Source organism: Triturus cristatus, chromosome 2_1, assembly GCF_964204655.1.
Source record: "Triturus cristatus chromosome 2_1, aTriCri1.1, whole genome shotgun sequence".
NCBI lineage: Eukaryota > Metazoa > Chordata > Amphibia > Caudata > Salamandridae > Triturus > Triturus cristatus.
In genome coordinates, this window is record NC_140581.1 from 878,766,343 (window position 1) to 878,787,484 (window position 21,142).

A 21,142-nucleotide genomic window follows, 5' to 3' on the forward strand; every position below is an offset into this window, starting at 1 on the left:
TATGAAGCACAATGATAACTTAGTAATCCTTAAGTAAATTCACTTTTCAACATTCACTGAAGGAGTCCAGGTACAGCTCTGGTTTATATATATAGGAAACAATGGTTTGTAATGCTCAAAGCCAAAAGAATAATGCAGAGTAAAACCTCCAGCTACACATAGCTGCAAAGAAATGCAGCAGAAAAATCAAACATACACCCTAGTGCATTGTCACAAGCACCCCATTCTCTCATCACACACACACGCACTTGTTAACTTCACAAGTGCGCCACATAAGTATTTGCACCAAACACATACGTGCATGTCACTGACACCTCCGTGTTTCTTAACGTGCACTCGCGCTGTTTGACTTCACCAGTGCGCTTAACAATGCATCTGCACCAAAATATATACGTGTGTGTGATACGAGTCACCATAAGTAATTATATTCCTCGTTCGTCTTTTTCTCCCAAGTGCGCACTTGTTGACAATTCACAAATGCGTAGTTGATATGTGTTTACAAAACATGAAATCACCGGTAATATACATGACTATCCTATAATCAACACCACTGCATGATTGAAGGTGTTGACGCCGTAAATAACTTTAAAGTCAAACACTCAAACGTGCCGCAAGTGGAATGCTCCTGCCGACTGGGAGGAAGTATCAAGAAAGCGCTTCCCGCTAAGACCGGGCCGGTCTTACCTTGCCTCGAAGTAAAGATCGAGCGTCAGGACTCGGTCAGAGGCGAAGATCAGCACTGAAAACGCTGCGCCACCAATCCGGTAGTCAGCGCGGGAACGTCTTCTCACTAGAAGGAATCCGGAATAATGAGCCCCGAGATACGTGCTCACGCTGACTCATAGGCAGTCAGGAATCCAAGATGGCCACCACCCAAGGCTTCTGGGACTTGTAGTCCCTTGTGAGAAAGACATGAAAAAAAACACATACAGGCTACAAAAGAAAACAGAGGAGCTCTCATAAACATGTGAGAGGGTCTTGCCCTTGTATGCAACACAAGAAGAAGTGACATCAAGAGTGATTACATATTATAAGGCACCCCATAAATGTGCAGCACAGCACCACCACCAGCGAGATCGAGGGAAAGGAAAATGGGCCTTTCCACACGGTAAATTCTGCACCTGGCGTCCAGAAAAGTACACCCTTGGGGATTGTGCGACAGAGGGTGGGGCAGGCCCTAGACCGCGCACCGCCACGTTAACCGATACTTACCATGTGAATAGGGGAACGTGACAAGGGTGCCCCCTCTCTCCATTTCTATTTGCTCTGGCCATATAGCCCCTAGCAGCTAGGGCCAGAATGGGAATCTACTACCAGGGTTTGGAGGTACTGGGCCAGACCCATCATATAGCGTTATATGCTGATGATCTATTTCTATTCCTTCGGAATATGAGAGGAGATCTTGATGGAGCAAGGGAACTAGTTGCAACACTTGCAAGGGTGTTGGGCCTTTTGCTTAACTAGAGGAAATTGTGCCTATTTCCCAATGAAGCAGGGTGAGAGAGACCGCAGACGGTGGATGACGTATTAAGGGAAACAGGTGTCTCCCCTACTTAGGAGTTAGTATATACCACGACCAGGTGGACCTCCTGGAAGGTTATATGGGAAAAGCGATTAGGGGAGTGAAATCGAGCCTCACCTTTTGGGGGAGCCTGCCCTTGTCAGTGATGGGAAGAGTGGCCTTGCTGAAAATGTTGACCCTACCACAGTTGCTATACCTATTTGGGGGGGTTACCTCTATGGATCCCTGCGGAGATGTTCCACCAATTGCAGTCACTGGTGACTTTGTTCATATGGAGGGCAGGTAGGGGCAGGGTGGCATTGACTACACTCTTGAGACCGAAAGCAGCGGGAGTACTAGCACGCCTGGATTTTGAATATTACTACCTAGCGGCTCAGATGCAATGGCTCACGAAGTGGGTAGCCGGTCGGTTGAGGGGAATTGACCACCTAGATGCTGCAATCCCAAATCTAACCTAATTATCCTGCATAGTTTTGCACCTGCCCAGACAGGGTAAGAATGGTACCACTGATATAAACGTAATCAACAAGTGTGGGGCCAGAAATTTACAGAAAACTAAAACTAGACAGCTGTACGCCCCGGAGATCCCGCTGACCCTCTGCATGACACTACCAAACTGGGAGATTGGCGAGGACTAGGGACATGGATAGAGACAGGCGTGACCAATGTAGGTATGCTATATGAGGATGGAGCCCTGCTACCTTTTAATGAATTTAGTGAACAATATAGTGTCCTCTGGGGACATTTCCTACTATGTAGTGCTCTCACTAAGGCAGTACACAAACATTGGGGAGGGGACACATCCGAGTCACTTGCTTATACCGATGTCTCCAAAGTGACACATTACCTGCACTAAATCACCTAAGGCTACGGTGGGAGTAGGATCTGGGGGTACCTATAGAAGAGAAACAAGCATTTGCAATGCAATAGGTCTCGCATTATAAAAGTGTGAGCAGTTGGCATTGCTAATAATAATGCAACATTAGCTATTGGCATTGTAAATGATAATGACATTTATTTATGTGTTTGTTTTATAAAATAGATAAAAATACATTGTCATGAACAATGCTAATAGCTTAAACTTTTGCAAATGCAAGACCTATTGCACTTGTTTCAGTACTGAAGGTTTTTTTAAAGTTTTAGTCACTACTCAAATTGAAATCCAGTTTATCAGCGTTGCCAGTGCTCCTTTATGTTTAATGCCATAAATGAAACACAGTGTTCTAAGCAGATTGCTAAATAGCATCTCCAGCCCCGATCACAATGTCTCACTTCATGCTGGACAGTGGGCACCCTGTTTACATGCAGCGCCAAGTCGGGGTGAACTAATGCACAGGCTGAAGTCTGTCAGCCTCCGAGGCTCAAAGCATTCCTTGCAACAGTCCGCTGTGTCAAGGTATTGCCATGTGTACAGCACACACTCTGCAACAGCAAGTGGTTTCAAAGTTGAGGGTGACTTCCTAAACTTTCCCGAGGTGTTCATCGTGTTTGGTGACAGCCTATTTATGCTGACAGCCCAAAAAACTGTTTGTGGTTGTGTGTTGTGTGTGTGTGTGGTTGTGTGTGGTTTTGTGCATGTGTGGTTGTGTGTGTGGTTGTGGTTGTGTGTGGTTGTTTGTGTGGTTGTTTGTGTGGTTATGTGGTTGTGTGTGTATGGTTGTGTGTGTGTGTGTGGTTGTGTGTGGTTGTGTGTGTGTGGTTGTGTGTGGTTGTGAGTGTGTGTGTGGTTGTGTGCGTGTGTGGTTGTGTGTGGCTGTGGTTGTGTGTGTGTGTGGTTGTGTGTGTGGTTGTGTGTGTTTGGTTGTGTGTGTGTGGTTGTGTGTGAGTGTGGTTGTGTGTGGTTTGGTGTGGTTGGGTGTGATTGGGGGTGTGGTTGTGGTTGTGTTGTTGTGGTTGTGTGTGTGTGATTGGTTGTGTATGGTTGTGTGTGTGTGGTTGTGTGGTTGGTTATGTGTGTGGTTGTGTGTGTGGTTGTGTGTGGTTGTGTGGTTGGTTGTGTGTGTGGTTGTGTGGTTGGTTGTGGTTGGTTGTGTGTGTGGTTGTGTGTGTGGTTGTGTGTGTGGTTGTGTGTGTGGTTGTGTATGTGTGGTTGTGTGAGTGTGTGTGGTTGAGTGTGTGTGTTTGTGTGTGTGGTTGTGTGTGTGGTTGTATGTGTGGTTGTATGTATGGTTGTGTGCATGGTTGTGTGTGTGGTTGTGTGCTTGGTTGTGTGTGTGTTGTTGTGTGTTAGTTTGTGTGTTGTGTGGTTGTTTGTGTGATTGTGTGTGTGTTGTTGTGTGGTTGTTTGTGTGTGGTTGTGTGTGTGTGGTTGTGTGTGTGGTTGTGTGTGTGTTTGAGGTTGCGTTTAAGATTGTGTGTGTGGTTGTGTGTGTGTGTGTGTGGTTGTGTGTGTGTTTGGTTGTGTGTGTGATTGTGGTTGTGTGTGTGTGTGGTTGGGTGTGGGTGTGTGGTTGGGTGTGTGTGTGTGGTTGTGTGTGGTTGTGTGTGTGGTTGTGTGTGTGGTTGTATGTGTGGTTGTGTGTGTGTGGTTGGTTGTGGTTGGTTGTGATTGGTTGTGTGTCTTGACCTTATTCTGGAGGACCATACTATGGTTAAGTGTTTCGTGGCAGCTAAAGATCTGGTAACTTACACAAACATTATGGGATGTAATACTTAACAAATTGCACTATTTTTACCAGACCTCTGCAGAATGGAAAGTAAATAGGACTGGGAACTTGGTGTGGTGAGATGATAGCACCAGCCAAAAGGGCATAATTAGAAATGATGCCTATTTGACTTGTCACTTATGCAGATTTTTGGGACTGGTGATATTTCAAGAGTATTTAAAGTGCCACATGATCTTTTTCCATAGTTAATAGCAAAAATGATCAATAGGTGAGGTGTCACAGTAGATTTTAACCGCAGATGCATCCCAAATGGTGACATGCATGTTTAGCCTAGATGTACCTAAAAGACAAGCCAAGTGGATGTGTGTATGAGCTAGTTGCCACAATATGCTATGCTTTCTATACGGATTTAAAGTGTGCCAGTGTATGAATGACTTGCAGAAGTATATTAAGTATGCAGAAGTAGGATTCAGTGCGGGGTGCAGTGTGCTATGGACAGTGCTTCAGATGTGTCAGTCTGATGGTTCAAGAGAACGAACAGTGGGGCTCTTGGTGTGTTGGTTTCACAACGGTAGTTTCTTAGAAATCTGATTTGGGTGCTACACAAATGTGTATCTGTTTATTTTGTTAATAAATAACAGAAATTAGTGCTACTGCGGAGCACTAATTTGTAGAGCTTCCTTGCGGCCATTTCAGACATCTTAACACATGGATACATTTTCAAAAGTAACGGGGAGAGCACGCATATAATGTGCTTATCCACAAGCAGTGAAGGCTACAGAATTCGCACAGGCCTCCTTTATTGCCATAATCACTCTTCCTTATCAGCCCTATCAGTGCCCCCATGCAACAGTCAGACGTTTAGGCTCATGTTTCAGGGAAATTCTTGCAGCTGAAAACAGAGTACACATCTAGCATTTGATTGAAATGGCTCCCGTGAAACATCCATGGAGAGGGCTACAACAATAAAACCTGGTAGAGAGCTTTATCTAATGACCAGACTGGACTTGCATTTATTTTATTTTCAGCTATGAGGCATGTCTGTGGCCTGTTATCTTGGTGCCAAGTCTGATTCCGGGGCGAAGTGCACGCAATTTCTGTGGAAAAACGGCGCCCCCTTTAAATCGGCTTCTCTGTGCTGTGGACTGAGGGAAGAGTTGGATGTGCTGAGCTGGGAGTGAGCAGAGAGTGTTTCCAAGGGTCAGTGATCGGGACTGGCCAGAAACAGAACCGTTCTTGTAATTTGAAGTGCGCCCGAGTTTTTATTTATAAAGCTTTATATAGCGCTGGCGAGACCCGTGGGTATCAGAGCGCTTTGCAAACAAATAAAAGAGGGTGCGAAATGAAAGCACAAGGACAGACGAAAACTCAAGCATTCTTACACTTTAAATGTACTCGTGCTGCCTTTCACCATCACATTTCCCTAACTACGAAAGAGAAGAAAACAAAACAAGTGTATAACAAGCAATGGCCTAATGTGAAAGTAATTAGGCCTAATAAATAATTTGACTCAGGTACGGACACTGCATTAAAACATTGGAAGAAACGTCCATTATAGCACCTTAACTAGCTCAGAACAAAACATTCTTAAGTCACACGCCCTGCATTCTTTCCATTAGGAAAAGCCCTCTCCCCGGTCTCCCCCTGAAAGAAGGAAAACACGCAGGAAGATCGGCAAGAATGTGAAAAGAAAAGCATCAGATAGATCATCTTCCTCAACTCACAAACCAACAAATAAATAAGCTGCGAGGGGTTAGGGACGGAAAGCGATGCTATTCTGAAATGTCCAGGCTGCAGGAAAGCAAGGCTTCACTTGCAAAATAAAACAAGAAGACAAAGAAATAGAACAAGCTTTCGCCACTTTCCTCGGCCACGAAAGTGAAAGTGATCGCGATTGCGATCGCGTGCTGCCGAGGAAAGACACATGGCGCTGCGCGCGTGCACGTTCACGTGCACTGAGGCTTTAGGCCACGGCAGCACTTTGAAAATACCAACTATAAAATGTCTCTCCGAGCCAGCGCAAGCGCTGGGGCTCAGCGAGACCTAAAAATGGGATAAACAAGTTTAACGGACAACCAAGATCCGTAGAAATGCCAGGTTTCAATTGATTAACTTCTATGTTCTTCACAGAGCTTACCTCACACCAGCACACATAAACAAATACTTTGAGACACAAACAGCCACATGCCCCCACTGTGAAGAGTTGGAGCCAACTTTTTACACATTCTGGAAATGCTCAAGTTAGAGGACTTCTAGAGGATAGTGACAACAGTACTGACAGAGATAACAGAGAAGGAGATGAATGCAACACCAGGATACTGCCCGGGTTACACTGGTTTCCCCACGCCTCCAAAACCAAAGCAACAATTAAATTCCAAGACCTGGCACTTTTGTTGCACTGGAAGGCCCAAAGGGTCTCAGTGCAGATAAGTGGAAGAGGGAGCTCATACGATGGGCAGATTACAAGAGGGAGGGCAGTACGACTGAGAGGCTCCAGATGGGGCCAGGGATCCTTGGAAGCAGCCAGGGCATGTGAAGCACTGGTGACACTTCTTAGGTACCCAGACAATGACGCAGATGAGGAAATGCCGGAGGTGGCATAGAAGCTAGAGACCAGACACCACCTCTTGCATACTACCCTGGCACACAAGTCAGTGATAACCCCCCAGCAAGTATTAACAGATGAGCCTAGTTACGGCTTGAACATAGGGACTGCAACACACCATGGTACGCCTAGCGGGAGTTGTTTGGTTTTGCAGGGCATAGAAGATACTGTGTTGTATTATACTACTGCATCTCTTTTGAACATTGATGGACGGAGGGTTGGGCACCTAATTACAATATTCAGAGGAAACACAAGGCACCACATTGCTCCCGACTCACTATACAGCAATATAGTCTGAGGAAGGCATTGGAACTATGGATGAACCACAAGTATAAATGTAGTGAAAACTGTTATAGTACTGCCTAAAATCTAAGACGACATGAATAAATGCTTAATAAGATTTGTTTAAAAAAAATCACTAATTAGTGCAGACTACTACACAAGCCTACTGTGTTTTATTTTTGGTTCTATTTTTGATCTGACCCTTGAAGTATCCAATCACCATGTCTCTGAATTTGACATCGAAACGTTAAGTAGTTACAAAGCAGAGCTACTCAAGCAGTTCTGCAAGAGCTTTGGATGTCCCATGAAGAGCAACTCTAGGCAAGAGGGACTGCAGAATGCCATAGGGGCCTGGTGGGAGGCCACACAAGCTGAGGAGACAAATGATGTAGACGTGGATGGGGTGGGCCGAAAGTCGGTTTCAGAAATTTGCTGTTGGGAGAGCAACCTCTAGGACTGGCAGCAATCATTCTTCCAGGAATTTGTCTCCAGAGGAAATGGAGGGAAACCAAAAGGTCAGAAATCATGAATTGGAGCTGCTGAAGCTCCAGATGAGGAAATTGGAAATGGAAAAAAAGAAGTTGCTTTTGGCACATGAATTAGGCATGAGAGAGCAGGATCTTAAGCCAAACTGGCCAGTGCAAATGGTGGTAGCGTACAGCAAGTGCTAGGGGTTAAGGCTTACATTCCCAAGGACCTAGTACAGAATTTCCACAAGGGGAGGATATTTATGCTTGGTTTGCATTTTATGAGGCAGTACTGCATATGAATGAGATCCCTGAAAAGAATTGGGGGCAGGCCTGTGGAGACACTTTGAGGCCAATGACACCTTTGGAGGAGGCGGGTGCTCTGACCTACCTCAATATGAAGGAAGCTTTATGCCTTAGGTATGGCTCACACTGGAGCAGTACCGGGAAACGTATAGATGCAATTAGAAGCTTGAATCCAATATGTGGATTGAGTAGGTGAATCTTTATTGCAGAGCACTGGATGGTTGGATAAAGGGCAGTAAGGTGACTGATAGTCAGGGGCTGTACAATCTGATTGGTTGGGAGCATTTGAGTAGTCTTTGTGTCCCTGAGCGGCACCAGCATCTGATGGATAGTAAGCTGACTGACCCCAGGAAGCTTACTCGGGAGGCATACCGCTGGACAAGTAGCAGGGTCCACAAGGGGTATGTGGGAAACCCAGCCAAGGGTAGGCAGGGTCCCTAGCAGAAGAATGAGGGGACAGGGGTAACCAACAGGAGTTCTCTAAAGGGCCCCAAAATAGTTCCCAGGGTAAAGATTCCCAGCCCCCCAGTTCTAAGACGCCTTGGCCCCCTAAGGGTAGGCCAGACAACTGGGGTCTCTTCAAGTGTTATGCATGTGGTCAGGAGGGTCACATGCAGAATGATCCCAAGTGCCAGAGGGGACCACCAGCACCCACTGGTGCACCATCACCGGGGTTAGTTAGTGTAGTGCCGGGGGAGGAGTTGGTTCCTAGTGAGGGTGGGAGGTAGCTTTGATGATGCTTTTCTCATTAGAAGATAGAGAGATAGTCCATGAAACCTGCCTGCTGGATAACACTAAAAAGTACCTGCAGTGGGTGCCATCAATGGGAGGAGGCTGGAGGTTATGAGAGACACAGGAACCAGTGTGACATCTGTCAGGTGGCAATGCCTGTCTGAAGATCTGGTCAACCCCATGTGCTTCACCCTGTAGTTGGTGCAGACCACTCTGAGCACCTTTGTAAGGTGGTGCAGGTTCCCTTAGAGTGGGGGGCGGTCTCAGGTTCCTTAAAGGTTGGTGTAAGTCCGTCCACGCCTGTTGACTGTCTGCTTGGCAATGAAATAGAGAGCTCCCCTTGGAAGGAGGTAAAGTGCCAGGCTAATTTAAAGATCTTGGCACTGCCTGAGTGGGCCTGAGTGATAACCCGGTCAATCACAGCCAGTAGGGGTACTCAAGAGGACCTGGAGCCTGAAATAGTGGCCCAGATGCCAGCCAGAAAGAGAAGGGGCAGGGGGCATGGGAAACCTGCCCCATAAGTTTCCACGGTCCAGGAGGAGCTATACCCTGAGGGAGATACCCTGGAATCTATGGGGGAGTAAATGGCCAAACTGGGAGACCTGCCTGAGCTGACCCATTGGCAGCAGGAAGGAGGTCCTTCTGCAAGGCGGGGATTGAATGCCCTACTCTTGTTGGTTTACAACCGGGTTCAGACCAGGCAGCAGGAGGTCAGTCTGGATCAAATTTAATTTATTGAGAGAATGGTCTCCTTTATAGTGAACCTAAGGTTGCTGAGCCCGGTGCCGCCTGTGTGCTGGTGGTACCCGCGTGCTACAGGCCTTCCTACTGGGTCTTGCTCATTATGTGCCTTTGGCAGAATATTCGGGGTGCAAAAAGACCTATCAGAGACTTGTCATCCACTTTTACTGGCACCAAATGCTGAGGCACAATTTCTTCCTCTGTTCTATGTCATTTTAACTTGTTGATACACCAATCCTATTCATTGAAGTGAATAGCTCTCTCCTTTTGCACTTGTCATAGATTGTGTGGGCAATCATAATGTGTAGCGGAGTTTTCCTTTTCTTGTGATGTAATTCATAAAACATGATTTGGAAAAAACAGTACATTTGCACAGCATCAGCCTGTTGGTTCATGGGATTGTCTTCCACTTCTTTGCTTTTATCTTCAGAGCCATCATCAATGCTGTCGGCTTCTGTTCCGAACTCAAGAATTTTAGTTTGCCACAGTTTTTGCTTTGTGGATATTAGACAATGGTGTAAAAAATGTTGAGACAACATCAATAATTCTTGTTGACTCCCATGATTTGCTGAGCTCTGGAGCATTACAAAATGTATCATTAAGTCCAAAATCTATATCTTTCAGGATGTTTCTTAAAATGGTTCCTGCTGATTTTACTGCATCCTGTGATCTTATTTAGGGCGCATGAACTTCAGGATTTCAATCATTTGAGAACACCTTAAGTGGCTCATTCTTTTTGTTAGACTGAAACTCATTCTGTCACTGTACATTCTCACCAGAGAAATCTTAATTTCATTATTATGGATCAATACAGTTTCATCAATGTTGACCATTATTTCTCTGATGAGTTTGAACCCGTAGCCAGCACTCAAGAGTGGCTTTAAAACCTTATTTGCTTTTCCAAAGAGTGCAAACTTTGCTGAAGGCTGGTGGTTAGTTGCTGCTGGGTGTTTCATTGTTAATTCATATTTTCGAATGTTTGTACTCATGCAGTTTGGGTGGGCATACAAATCCACTACAAATACATTCAAATTGTTGTTTAGATCAGCTACTCGGCTGAAAACCTCATCTTGGAACAAACTAGCTGCAGATAAAAACATGTTTGCCCTCCGAGACTCACATACTCTGTACTTTGTTCTTTTATCAATCCCTTTGGTCCTCGTTCTGGCTAAACCACAGTTCTAATTTTAATTGCACTTATAAGGCGCTCACTACCTCTGATGTGGCATTGTAGCACTTTATGCCAAGCAGCACGCCGCGTCGGAAGCCAAGGTCAATGATTAGTTCAGTGTTAATGGTTTTCCTTGTGCGCTCAAAGTAAACCATTCCATGCAGTCATTTCAGCTTTTTTAATACTGGACTAAAGTATTAGTGGTTGGCTGCAATCATTTGTGCGGGAGGAGGTGGGATCTCAAGCACACGGTTGGTGGGATTAATATAGGAGTTAGAGGAGATTAAGTTGCATAGATATGACTTTCAGTGGAAGGAAGAGAGATTGTGACCTCGAAAATTAGTTGTGGGAAATTTTCTGAAATAGAGAATAGTCAAATGTGCATGTGTCAGAGTAGATTGTGCTTAGAGAGAGGAGGCATGCAGAGGATGGAAAGAAAGCAAAGGGACATTTCAAGAGAGCAGAAAAAGAAAAAGAGGAAACAAACAGAAGTTTTAATTAAAGGACAGTTTTTTAATGCCAGAATTAAGGAATGTAGTGAATATTTTTGAAACAGCATGCAGTTTAACGATCCAAAAATGTAGAAAGAAACATTATTTACTTGTGAAGATTGTGCTTGATTGGGACATTTTTTAATAGGTACTAAAATCACATAAACCATCTCTCTGCTGCTAGGCTACTGCCAGACCACCCATTCAGCTAACTTAGTTGATCAGTTCAAGTGAAAAATTATGGCTGGACGAATATGCCAAGAAATTACATGGAAAATAATGTTCACATTGAAAAAGAATCTGGTGTTCATTCTCAAATTTGACTTTAAATATTAATTATACAGCAGAGTGGGATACACTTAAATTCCTCTATTTTGCATTGGCAGTAGTACCAGATGGAATATGAGGACAGCTTCCCAGACAGTGGAAGTGTATTACCTGCATTACAGTAGCTGGAGGGTAGAGGATGTAAACACTGGTGTGAGTGAGGGAATGGTAAAAGGGCTCCATTTACACATTCAATGAACAATTCTATTAGCAACTGGCTGCTGATTAGACTTCCTGAAGCTCTGCCCTTTTTGTAGATACCATAGGTGATTAGGGGTGTAGCTGCATCCTTTAGGTGAGGCCAATCATTTGTCTATCTTAATCATAATTAAGTGAATAGCCCTCACACCTCTTTGTGCCTCTGTTGTGGGTGTTCCAGGCTTGAGGAAGTCCTGCTGTGAGGGGCATCACAGAAAGGCTGTTTCTGAAGTGCAGTCTGGAAGACATTTGAAATATAAACAGATTGAAATTTCCCTTTCCCTTTCAGGAAAGGTAGCTGTCTCCATCCTGGTGTTTTCAGATATGGGCAATTTGTAAGGCAGGATAACAGTGCTAAACTTCCCTAACATAGATAAGCAGTTTCAAAGAAACTAACTAGGGGAGACAGGGTTAAAGCACCTCTACCTCATGGAAGCTGTGAAACCCAACACCTACGTGGTAGCAGCAAAGCACAGGCAGCTTTACATGTTATTGCATGCCCCATTATGCTCACATTTTTTGTTTGTTTGTGTTCTTTTCCTCTGCATCCAAAAATGTGTCTTCTCTGTTACACCAGAAGGTTGTGATTGCTGAAATGCACCAAACACCACCATTCAGTTCACTGCATGGGACAAGGGGCTTCTCTAGCTCTCATTCCCTCCGAGACATGATTTAAAGCTGCAAACTCTAAAACGGGAAAGTGAACTTAATTTGCAACTGAAATGATTTATTTTGGGACTGGATAAAATAAATAAACAATTGCACCATATTAATGTAAGCAGGTATAAAATGTGAGAACAATCCAGAAAAAAAGCTGGGAAGGTCAGCAAACATGGACACATAATGTATTTTGCCCTGTCTACAGATTTTATGTCCAAAACCACCTTTCTTCAAGTCCTCTCTCAAGGAAGAGGTGGCTTACACCAGTCTGTATCCTTGCAGCTCACAACTGGGGTGCTGCAGAGATTAATAGTGGGGCAGGGGCAGGGAGGCTCAGAATGAAGGAGGCTGGTGCGATTACTCTGAAATGCCTTAACACCCTGTCCACGTTTAAGAGCAAGACTGCCCCACGTTTCTACACTGTGTTTGACACAGATTGTACTGTCTAAAGTCCCACACATGCAACGTTTGTCACAAGCCCCTCTTAATGTTCAAGTCGGTCTATCACAAGCCCCCCCAAACACATAGCTGCTTGGGATGAGCATCGGTGGACCCTGTGTTCTGTTGGACCATCCTGTTCCCACCAGGCTTACCTTTTGTGAGGCCAGTAAAACTGCTCACATGTCTAAGCAGGGTGACTTCTCTTTTGCTGTTTATAAGTCCACCATCCAGTTCTGGGCCTGGATGACTACAAGTTGCCGCCACTCCAAGATGCCTCCCTCGAGCTACAAGGCTGTGCGACTCCTCCTCCCGGCAACACTGTGCATGGTCATCAACTCCTCTGCCACACCGTTTCTCCGCAGATAGGTGAGAATTGAGATGTAGTATAAATCAGTAAAGTGCTGTCCATGCAAGCAATCTGATGTAAAATACGTAAACTGCAACCTTCACAGGGATCAAAGAGCTTATTGGGGAGGAGGGAGACGCATGTGAATCTACAACGCTAAATGCCAAGAACAGATGCTTACAGGGTTAGTAACATAATCACTTCGAGGCATGGGTGCTGTAGATATACATGCTGTGCATAGACTGGAAAGTGGTCCCTCTCCCTAGATAGTGGTTAACCTGTGGGGGTTACAGTTGTTTGAAAAAAGAGTTTTTAGTACAGCTTGGCTAACATTTGCTTGTTGATGGGCTCAAACATCCACACAGTAATGTTTTTAAATGTGGGTGGTGTGGACCATGTTGCTGCTTTGCAAATATCAGCAATTGGAATGCTCTCTAAAAATGCCATAGAAGTTCCTATTTTGCAATTAGAGTGAGCTTTAGGAGGAACAGGTAGAAGCCTTTTAGCTTTCGCATAACAATTTTGGATACATTTCACTATCCATCTAGAAATTCCAGATTTGGAAATTGCATTTTCCAAATGGAGAAGTGTGAAAGCAATACATAATTGTTTAGTCTTTCTGAATGTTTTAGTCCTCTCAATCAACTACATTAAACCCCTTTTAACATCTAAAGTATGATAAGCTCTTTCTGCAACTGAGTCAGGTTGTGGAAAGAAGACAGTTAATTCTATTGATATGAAAATTGGACACAACCTTTAGAAGAAATTTTGTGTTTGTTCTGAGCACACTACCTTGTCTAAATGAAGCTGGACGAATGGCTCTTCTAAGGTTAATGCCAGAATCTCACTGACCATGAAGTGATAGCTATTAACAAGGAAACTGTTGTGATCTCTGTAGAAAGACACCTGGAGCCAGGAGGTATTCTTAAGCCATCTTTATTCAGTCTCCAGTTCAGGTTACATCTGTCTCTACTCCAGCCAGCCTAGTGTGGTACCAGCCCCACCAGGAGCAGCCTCCCTAGCTGCTCAGCCCATCTTCAACTGCCAACACTCATCCACTCAGACACCCAGGCATTCCATGCATCACAGGCACACCAACATTCTATGACCATCTCACGCTCTGGCTGAGCAGCTAGCGACAGCAGGGCTGGACTAAAATGATAATCAATTAAGTAGGATATAACATTATCCCTTTTTCTTCAACGAAAACAAGACATGCAAGTAATAAAACATCAAGGAAGAACTATCCACAAGAAAAATGAATAATGGTACAAGTCCCACAGATGCAAACATAAAATTAAAACATCGCAGTACAAAGAACCATTATACACAGAAAGAACGGATAACAACACTCATCCACTCAGACACCCAGGCATTCCATGCATCACAGGCACACCAACATTCTATGACCATCTCACGCTCTGGCTGAGCAGCTAGCGACAGCAGGGCTGGACTAAAATGATAATCAATTAAGTAGGATATAACAGAAACCTTCCAGAACAAGTACTGCAACTGGAAAAAATGCAATGGCTCAAATGGAGAACCCATATATTTTGTTAGTACAATGTCTAAGTTCCATGCTGGTGCAGGTGAGAGGTATGATTCTTTTAAGTCCTCCCATAAATGCTTTAATAACAGGCTTTTTAAATAATGATAAGTGCGGTTTATATGCTGCAATAGCTGCTAAGTGTAATCGTACTGAAGTATAAGCTTACTCAGTGGTCTGTAAATGCAATAAATAAGTATTGTCTGTACTTGTGCATTTAGGGGTGTAACTCTTCGTTACTGGCAGTAGATACCAAATCTTTTCCATTTATCTGCATACCATTGTCTTGTGGTAGGTTTTTGAGCTTCTTTAAGAATATCCATACACTGTTGTGGTAAATTTAAGTACCCACTTTTAATTTCAGGAGCCATATCGCAAGGTTCATCTCTGAAGGTGAAGCTTCTCGTGTGGGACTAGGGAGAGCTCCAATAGTGTTGAGAACCATGGCTGGCGAGCCCATGTTGGTTCTGCGAGAATCGTTGTAAAGAATGTTTTCCTGAGATTTCTGACCACTAATGGAAGTAGTGGATGAAAAGCGCATGCAAATTGGCCAGACTAGTCCATCCATGGAGCATTGCCTATGGAAAAACAACAGTTGATGGATGGAATGCAGGTGGTGTGGGTACCTTCTTGCAAAGTTTGTGAATTTTACGCTTTCTGGGGTTGTGAACAGATCCATTTGTGGAAACCCCCATCTTTGAAAGTATGGTAGGAGGGCTTTGGGGTTGAGTTACCATTAATGGACTTGTTGCTGCGTCCTGCTTAGAAGATCTGCAACTCGATTGCTTGTTCCTGGAACATGTTCTGCCAGGTGATGAATGTTGCAATGTATTACTAAACTAAATAATTTCTGTGCTAAAAGTGATAATTGGAGAGAGTACGTCCCCGGTTTTTGTATGTAATACATAGTTCTGTCATATTGTGTGTTCGAATTAGGACAACTTTGTCTTGTAGGTGAGGTAGGAATGATTTCACTGCTAGGTAACAGCTTGCAGCTCTAGGTAATTGATATGAAGACCATTGTGTTTGGAGTTCCATATTCCCTGAATTGGCAGGTTTTGGAGATGAGCTCCGCAACCCATAAGGGAAGCATCCACTGTCAGACTTTTTTGGGAACTAGGTCTTGAAATGACGGCCCTTTGGATACGTTTTGTGGATTCCACCACTGCAGAGAGTAATACGTGTGTCTGTCTACCAACACTAGATCCTGAAGAGGACCCTGTGACTGTGTCAATTGATTTGAGACATTCTTGGAGAGGTCTAGTGTGCAGTCTGGCATGTGGAACTATTGAAATAGAAGATACCATTGTGCCTAAAAGTTGCATGAATATTTTGACTGAGATTTAAGTCCTAGGTCTGAATTGTTGGATTGATGTTACAATGTTGTTTATTGTGCATGCATTTGGACATCCCAATGCCAATTGTGTATTGCATATGGCTCCTAGATATGGTTGTTTTGTAGCAGGTTGTAGATGTGACTTTTGTATGTTGATGGTGAACCCAAAATGATGCAAGAAGGTTAGGGTTTGCTGTGTATGCTGTTTGCAAAGATTGAGGCTGTTAGCATTTATCAGCCATTCATCTAGCTATGGAAATACATGGATGTTTTGTCTGCAGAGATGTGCTGCCACTACTGCTAGCCATTTTGTGAATACCCTTGGTGTAGTGGTAATTCCAAATGGCAGAACTTTGCATTGATAATGGTTTCCTTGAACTAGAATCCTTAGATATTTTCTGTGTGCTGGATGGATGGGTATATGGAAGTAGGTATCCTTTAGATCTGAGACGGTCATGAAGTTGCATTTTAGTAATAAGGGAATGAGTTCCTGAAGGGTGACCATTTGGAAGTGTTCTGGTGAGATTTCATGATTGAGTGGTCGGAGGTCGAGAATGAATTCTGATGTTCCATCTTTTTTTGGGAATGAGGAATTATAATGACTATACCCCTGTTCCTTGATACTGTTTTTGGACTGGCTATATTGCTTTTATTAATAGAGCTAAGATTTTCTTTTGTAGGAGATTTGGATGTTCTATTGACAATTTGTGTTTGCGAGGTGGAATATTTAGAGGAGTTGTAATGAGCTCCAGACACTAACCATGTTGGATAATATCCAACAGCCATTGATTTGTTGTGACTGATCTCTATGTTGAAAGAAAGTTTTGAAGACAACCCCCAACAGGTGTTAAATGATTGGGGGAATGGTAAGGAAGTAGCTGCTTGGTAGTTGTATTGGAGTTACAGTATTATTCTCGCAACCATTTCCTTTAAATTTACTTCCTCTGTATGTGCCCCTATAAAAAGGTTTTGGTAGTAGGGGTTTGTCTTTCATTTTTATATGCTGACCCTGTATTGTCTGAGGAGGCAGATCTAAAACCTTATTTATAGTTGGGCCTATAAAAGGAACCACGGTAAGTAGTTGTTTGTAGAGCTCCCATTGAGTTTTCGACCTCTGCGTCTTTTTTCATTTTCTCAAGGGCTGTGTCGACCTGAGGGCCAAAAGGATGTTCCTTATCCAATGGGAGATTAAAAATGGCCTGTTGCACTTCAGATATAAACACTGAGACACTGAGCCATGCATCTCTACGTCATAGTAGACTATCCTGTATACCTTTAGCCCCTGTGTCTACTGCATCTAGTGCGCATTTCAATATTTGCAATGAGCTTTCCCTCATTGACAATTTCCTGCCCCCCTTTTCTGTGCTATTCTAAGAGATGTTGGAGGAGCCCAGTGAGCTTTATCATAGCGAGCTAACAGAGCCTGGCTGTTGGCTATATGCCAGTGATTAGCTGATTGGGCAGCTACACTTTTTCCCAGAGGCATCAATCAATTTAGATTCTTTCTCTGGGGGTGGTGCATCCCCTGTTTGGGAATTTGCCCTTTTCCTAGAATTAGATGCTACTAGAGAGTCAGTAGTTAACTGACTTCTAATGTCTATAGGATCAGAGGGTGCAGCTTTTTATTTTTGTCAGTGCGTGGTGTTATTATCCTAGCTTTGACTGGGTCTTTAAAAATGTCCTCTGCATGACGTACCATACCTTTAACGAGTGGTAGATATTGTGCCCCCCTTTGAGCATTAGATAGGGTTTCAAGAAGGAAACCTTCCTCTATTGTGTCTTTATATAAGGGTACTTAAAGGAAAGCTGCTGCTCTTGCTATTAAATCTTACTATGCAGAGACATTTTCGGGTGGTGATGGCCTAGTAGGATAAAGATCGGGGTCTGTATCTCCACAATTGAAGGTCCTTTGCTTTCTGATTAGTTGTTGGAGATGGACGAGGGGTAACCATCAATCTTCAAATAGATGGTCATTGGGTTTGGTTGTTGTGATTCTAGGGTTTCTGATATTTTTTAATTACTTTTTTCCAGGCTTTTTGCCATTGAAAGTGACTTATAACACTTGTTGTTACAATGATAAAATATTTGATCCTCTTCACCTATCAGTTTCAATCTTTTGTGAACTTCATCTTTACCATATTTCTGCAGCTTCTCAAACTCTCTCCAGTCCAGCCACAGTTGATGTTAGCTTTTCATTCAGATTAGTTTGGCACAAGACACATTTTTCTTTGTTGAAGGAGTCCGCTGATTTTGTAATTAGCAACACTCTATTAGGAGGTAAAGATCCTCTGCTACCACCTGCTTTGCTCATGCTTATACATTTGAATCAATAGAAATCCTGAAACAAAAACAATATTAAGATAAATTACCAATGTGATGGTTATAACACATCATTACAGAGCTGCTTTTCTAAAAAATGGAAGAAGGTTTGCTCTGGGTATTTATTTTCTGTCTTTATAAGACTACTTGACCCCCAAAACCTAGGTTTTGACATCAAAATGAAGTTATAGGTCTCACACATCTGCTATTTTTAACAATGTCTTCCAGAAACAAAATGTCCAGGATTTGCGATGTCTACCCAAGCTAAATTACTTTTCTAATGATACAAAAGCACAAATCAAAAAATGGAAATTTCTAGACAACAATTTTTTTTACCGAGGTATATCAAGGTACCCGAACTGGCATGGCAAGAGCAGGGTATGGGCCACACATGCTGCGCAGTGTAATAGTGCTTGAAGCTTACATGGATGGTGTGGTGGAGCGAGTCAGACCATCCCTAGAGTCTGATAGAGCAGTGCGTCACACAGGATGCTATGACCACTGTATGAGTGCAGGATGCGCAGACAGATTGCGAGTCCACCTAAAGGCCGTGAAGTATTCACAGACTATGAAGAGCCCGAATCCAGGGCTGTTATAAGATAAGTTACGGCCCCCGACGTAACCAGGTGGGAGGATTAACGGTGCAACCCTGACCTGAGGAGAAGATCTACACCCCTCAGGCCCAAATGAGGCTCTGACACACATTGGGAGCTACTTTAAAGAACCGCATACTGCACCTTTTGCATAGCCAGTTGACTTCCTGGTCAACAAATAGTGAGAAGAAAACCTGAGACAGCAGTTGATACTTCGGGCACTTGATGCGACCCCAAGATCCCCACCTTGCCAAATATATTTTTGGTAGATGTGAAAAAAGCATTCAACCCTTTAGTGAGGCAGTATATATTGTAGTATTTCCAAAACATACGAATACAAACTGAAATGATAGCATTCATTTATTTGTCATACACCGAACCACAGGGAAAATTTGCCCAGTGAGGCGAGGCCATACCCCAGGGATGCCCACTATCTCGGCTATTGTTAACACTGGCCAGGTAACTGCTGACCTGTAAGGTTTGGGAGATTGGCATGCAGTCAGTTGTCACAGTCTATGCCATATTACTATATGCTAATGTTGTTGACAGAGGCGTGGTTGGCTTGACAATGACCAAAATACATGTCCACTGATTATGATACCTCACAAGAAGATGATGTTGAATTACTTTATTCTTTGTAAATTGCCTGTTTTAGAGATCAGACAAGAAGATTGCTACTATACATTTAGCTCTCATTTGGTTCACATTACCGTGAATGACTAGGGATCTCACAAGAAGATTGTTATTGACTCTGGCAACCAGCTCAAAATAATTTTTGTTCCTCACTGACACTGTTCTATTCCATTTGTTTTCATCGTAACGTATTGCATAAGTAAATCTACTTTAAGGTTGCACAATATTTGTAATTGTTTGACTGTAGCTTGGGTGTGTTCCAGACCATTTCCTGATTTTGTTGGGCATTACTTATTGTCACACCCTATACAGCAATAATTTGGTAGTGAAAGTGCAAGCTGTGTTAGCACTCCATTACCTTGTTAGTAGCAATTAAGGCTATTTGTTTCTTTGGAGGTGTCCTTTAATCTGTACCATCGCTACATATTTTGTAAGGCCTGCAAATTGAGGTAAAGCAGTTTTTTATACAATATCTAGGTTTAAGTTTTACTGGAAAGAACATACTTATTCCCAGACAGACCAACAGTGAACATACAAAACACACATATCAACATGCCAGGCCTCAAATTCACATGTTTAGATAACTGATGCTCCAATTTATCACAGAGAAGAAAGAATTATCGCAGGTGACAAAGAGTAGCCCTACCAACCCTGAGAGAATTTTTTTATATATATAGGGAACTTGCGTTGTTGGCTATTGTAAGAACAACATTGGAAAAAATGGTGGCATCATTGAGATTGCTATACTATTTTGCAGCTGTTTTGCTGTTGAAAGAACTCCATAAGAAATCTGCCACATTATTACTTTATTTTTTGTGGAGCTCTGACACGGGCAATATTGCACTGGAGAGACACTAAGGCTACAGAATAATAACTACTTTCCAGACTACGAGCTGTATTATCTGGCAGCTGAACACCAATGAACAAATAGCTTGCACAGGACATGCACAGAGCCTACACACGCTTCTTGCCTGCTGTTGCAGTGCTTCCCTCAACTAAGGGGTTGGATTTCCCTTTCACCATGAACACTTGGGAGATGCTACAATGGTCAATGAACTCAGTGAGGCACAGACTCTGAGAAAGAACCATGTAGGCAGTAAGACCCAGACTTATCAAGCCTTTGCTTTGTCTTTGCGTCATGTAAGGTGGCCTAAGGACAATGCAAAGGCTTCAGTAATATTTACAAAGCTCCACGAGGGGTGATTTGTGCTGCCTTTCATAGATCTGTAAAGAAATGTGACACAGCACAGTGGGTTGTGCTGCATTATGTTAGATTTCAAGCTGGAAGGCATTCCATGGGTGGAGCATGGGAGTTCCCAGGCATTCACTCATGGATTTTGGCACAGTCTCAGATTTACTAAAGTTAGTACACCTGAGAAATGCATCAAAAGCAGCAGTGAGGTGTACTGAGAAGACATTTCTTTATTTCTTTTCCTCACTGACTCTTTCCATCTGTGCTACATTCTGCCTTGACCTGAAATTTACAATCAGGGCGTCAAGAATGTTTGGTTTTACTTTGCTACAACATAGCTGCCTTGACAGAACATGCCTTGACATCTAGGTGACTCAACAGAATTTATGAATACTTCGAGTACTTGCCCTCGGTGCAGAGTCTTGGATGCTGGCATGTGCCGCATGGTTTGGGCATACCCCACTCAAACCACTTACTGAGCAAAGGTCACTAGTATTCTCTCCAAAATGACAGACAAAGCAGGGCTGATGAGACCACAATTGAATCTGTTTGGTGTGATGCCCGACCCAAATTGTTTTATTGTAAATGGGTGGGCTAAGCAGTGAAGTAATGAATTGGAAATCCGCTA

General features: G+C 43.4%; 1 protein-coding gene across 1 annotated transcript in view; it reads left to right on the forward strand.

Moving 5' to 3' along the window:
• Window positions 1–21,142, forward strand: part of LOC146866022 (transmembrane channel-like protein 2-B) — a 704,484-nt gene that overhangs the window by 634,003 nt on the left and 49,339 nt on the right. The window contains exon 20 of the mRNA XM_085633032.1: window positions 16,530–16,540. Coding sequence (XP_085489158.1) covers window positions 16,530–16,540 — 11 coding nt within the window. The remainder of the gene's footprint in view (window positions 1–16,529; window positions 16,541–21,142) is intronic.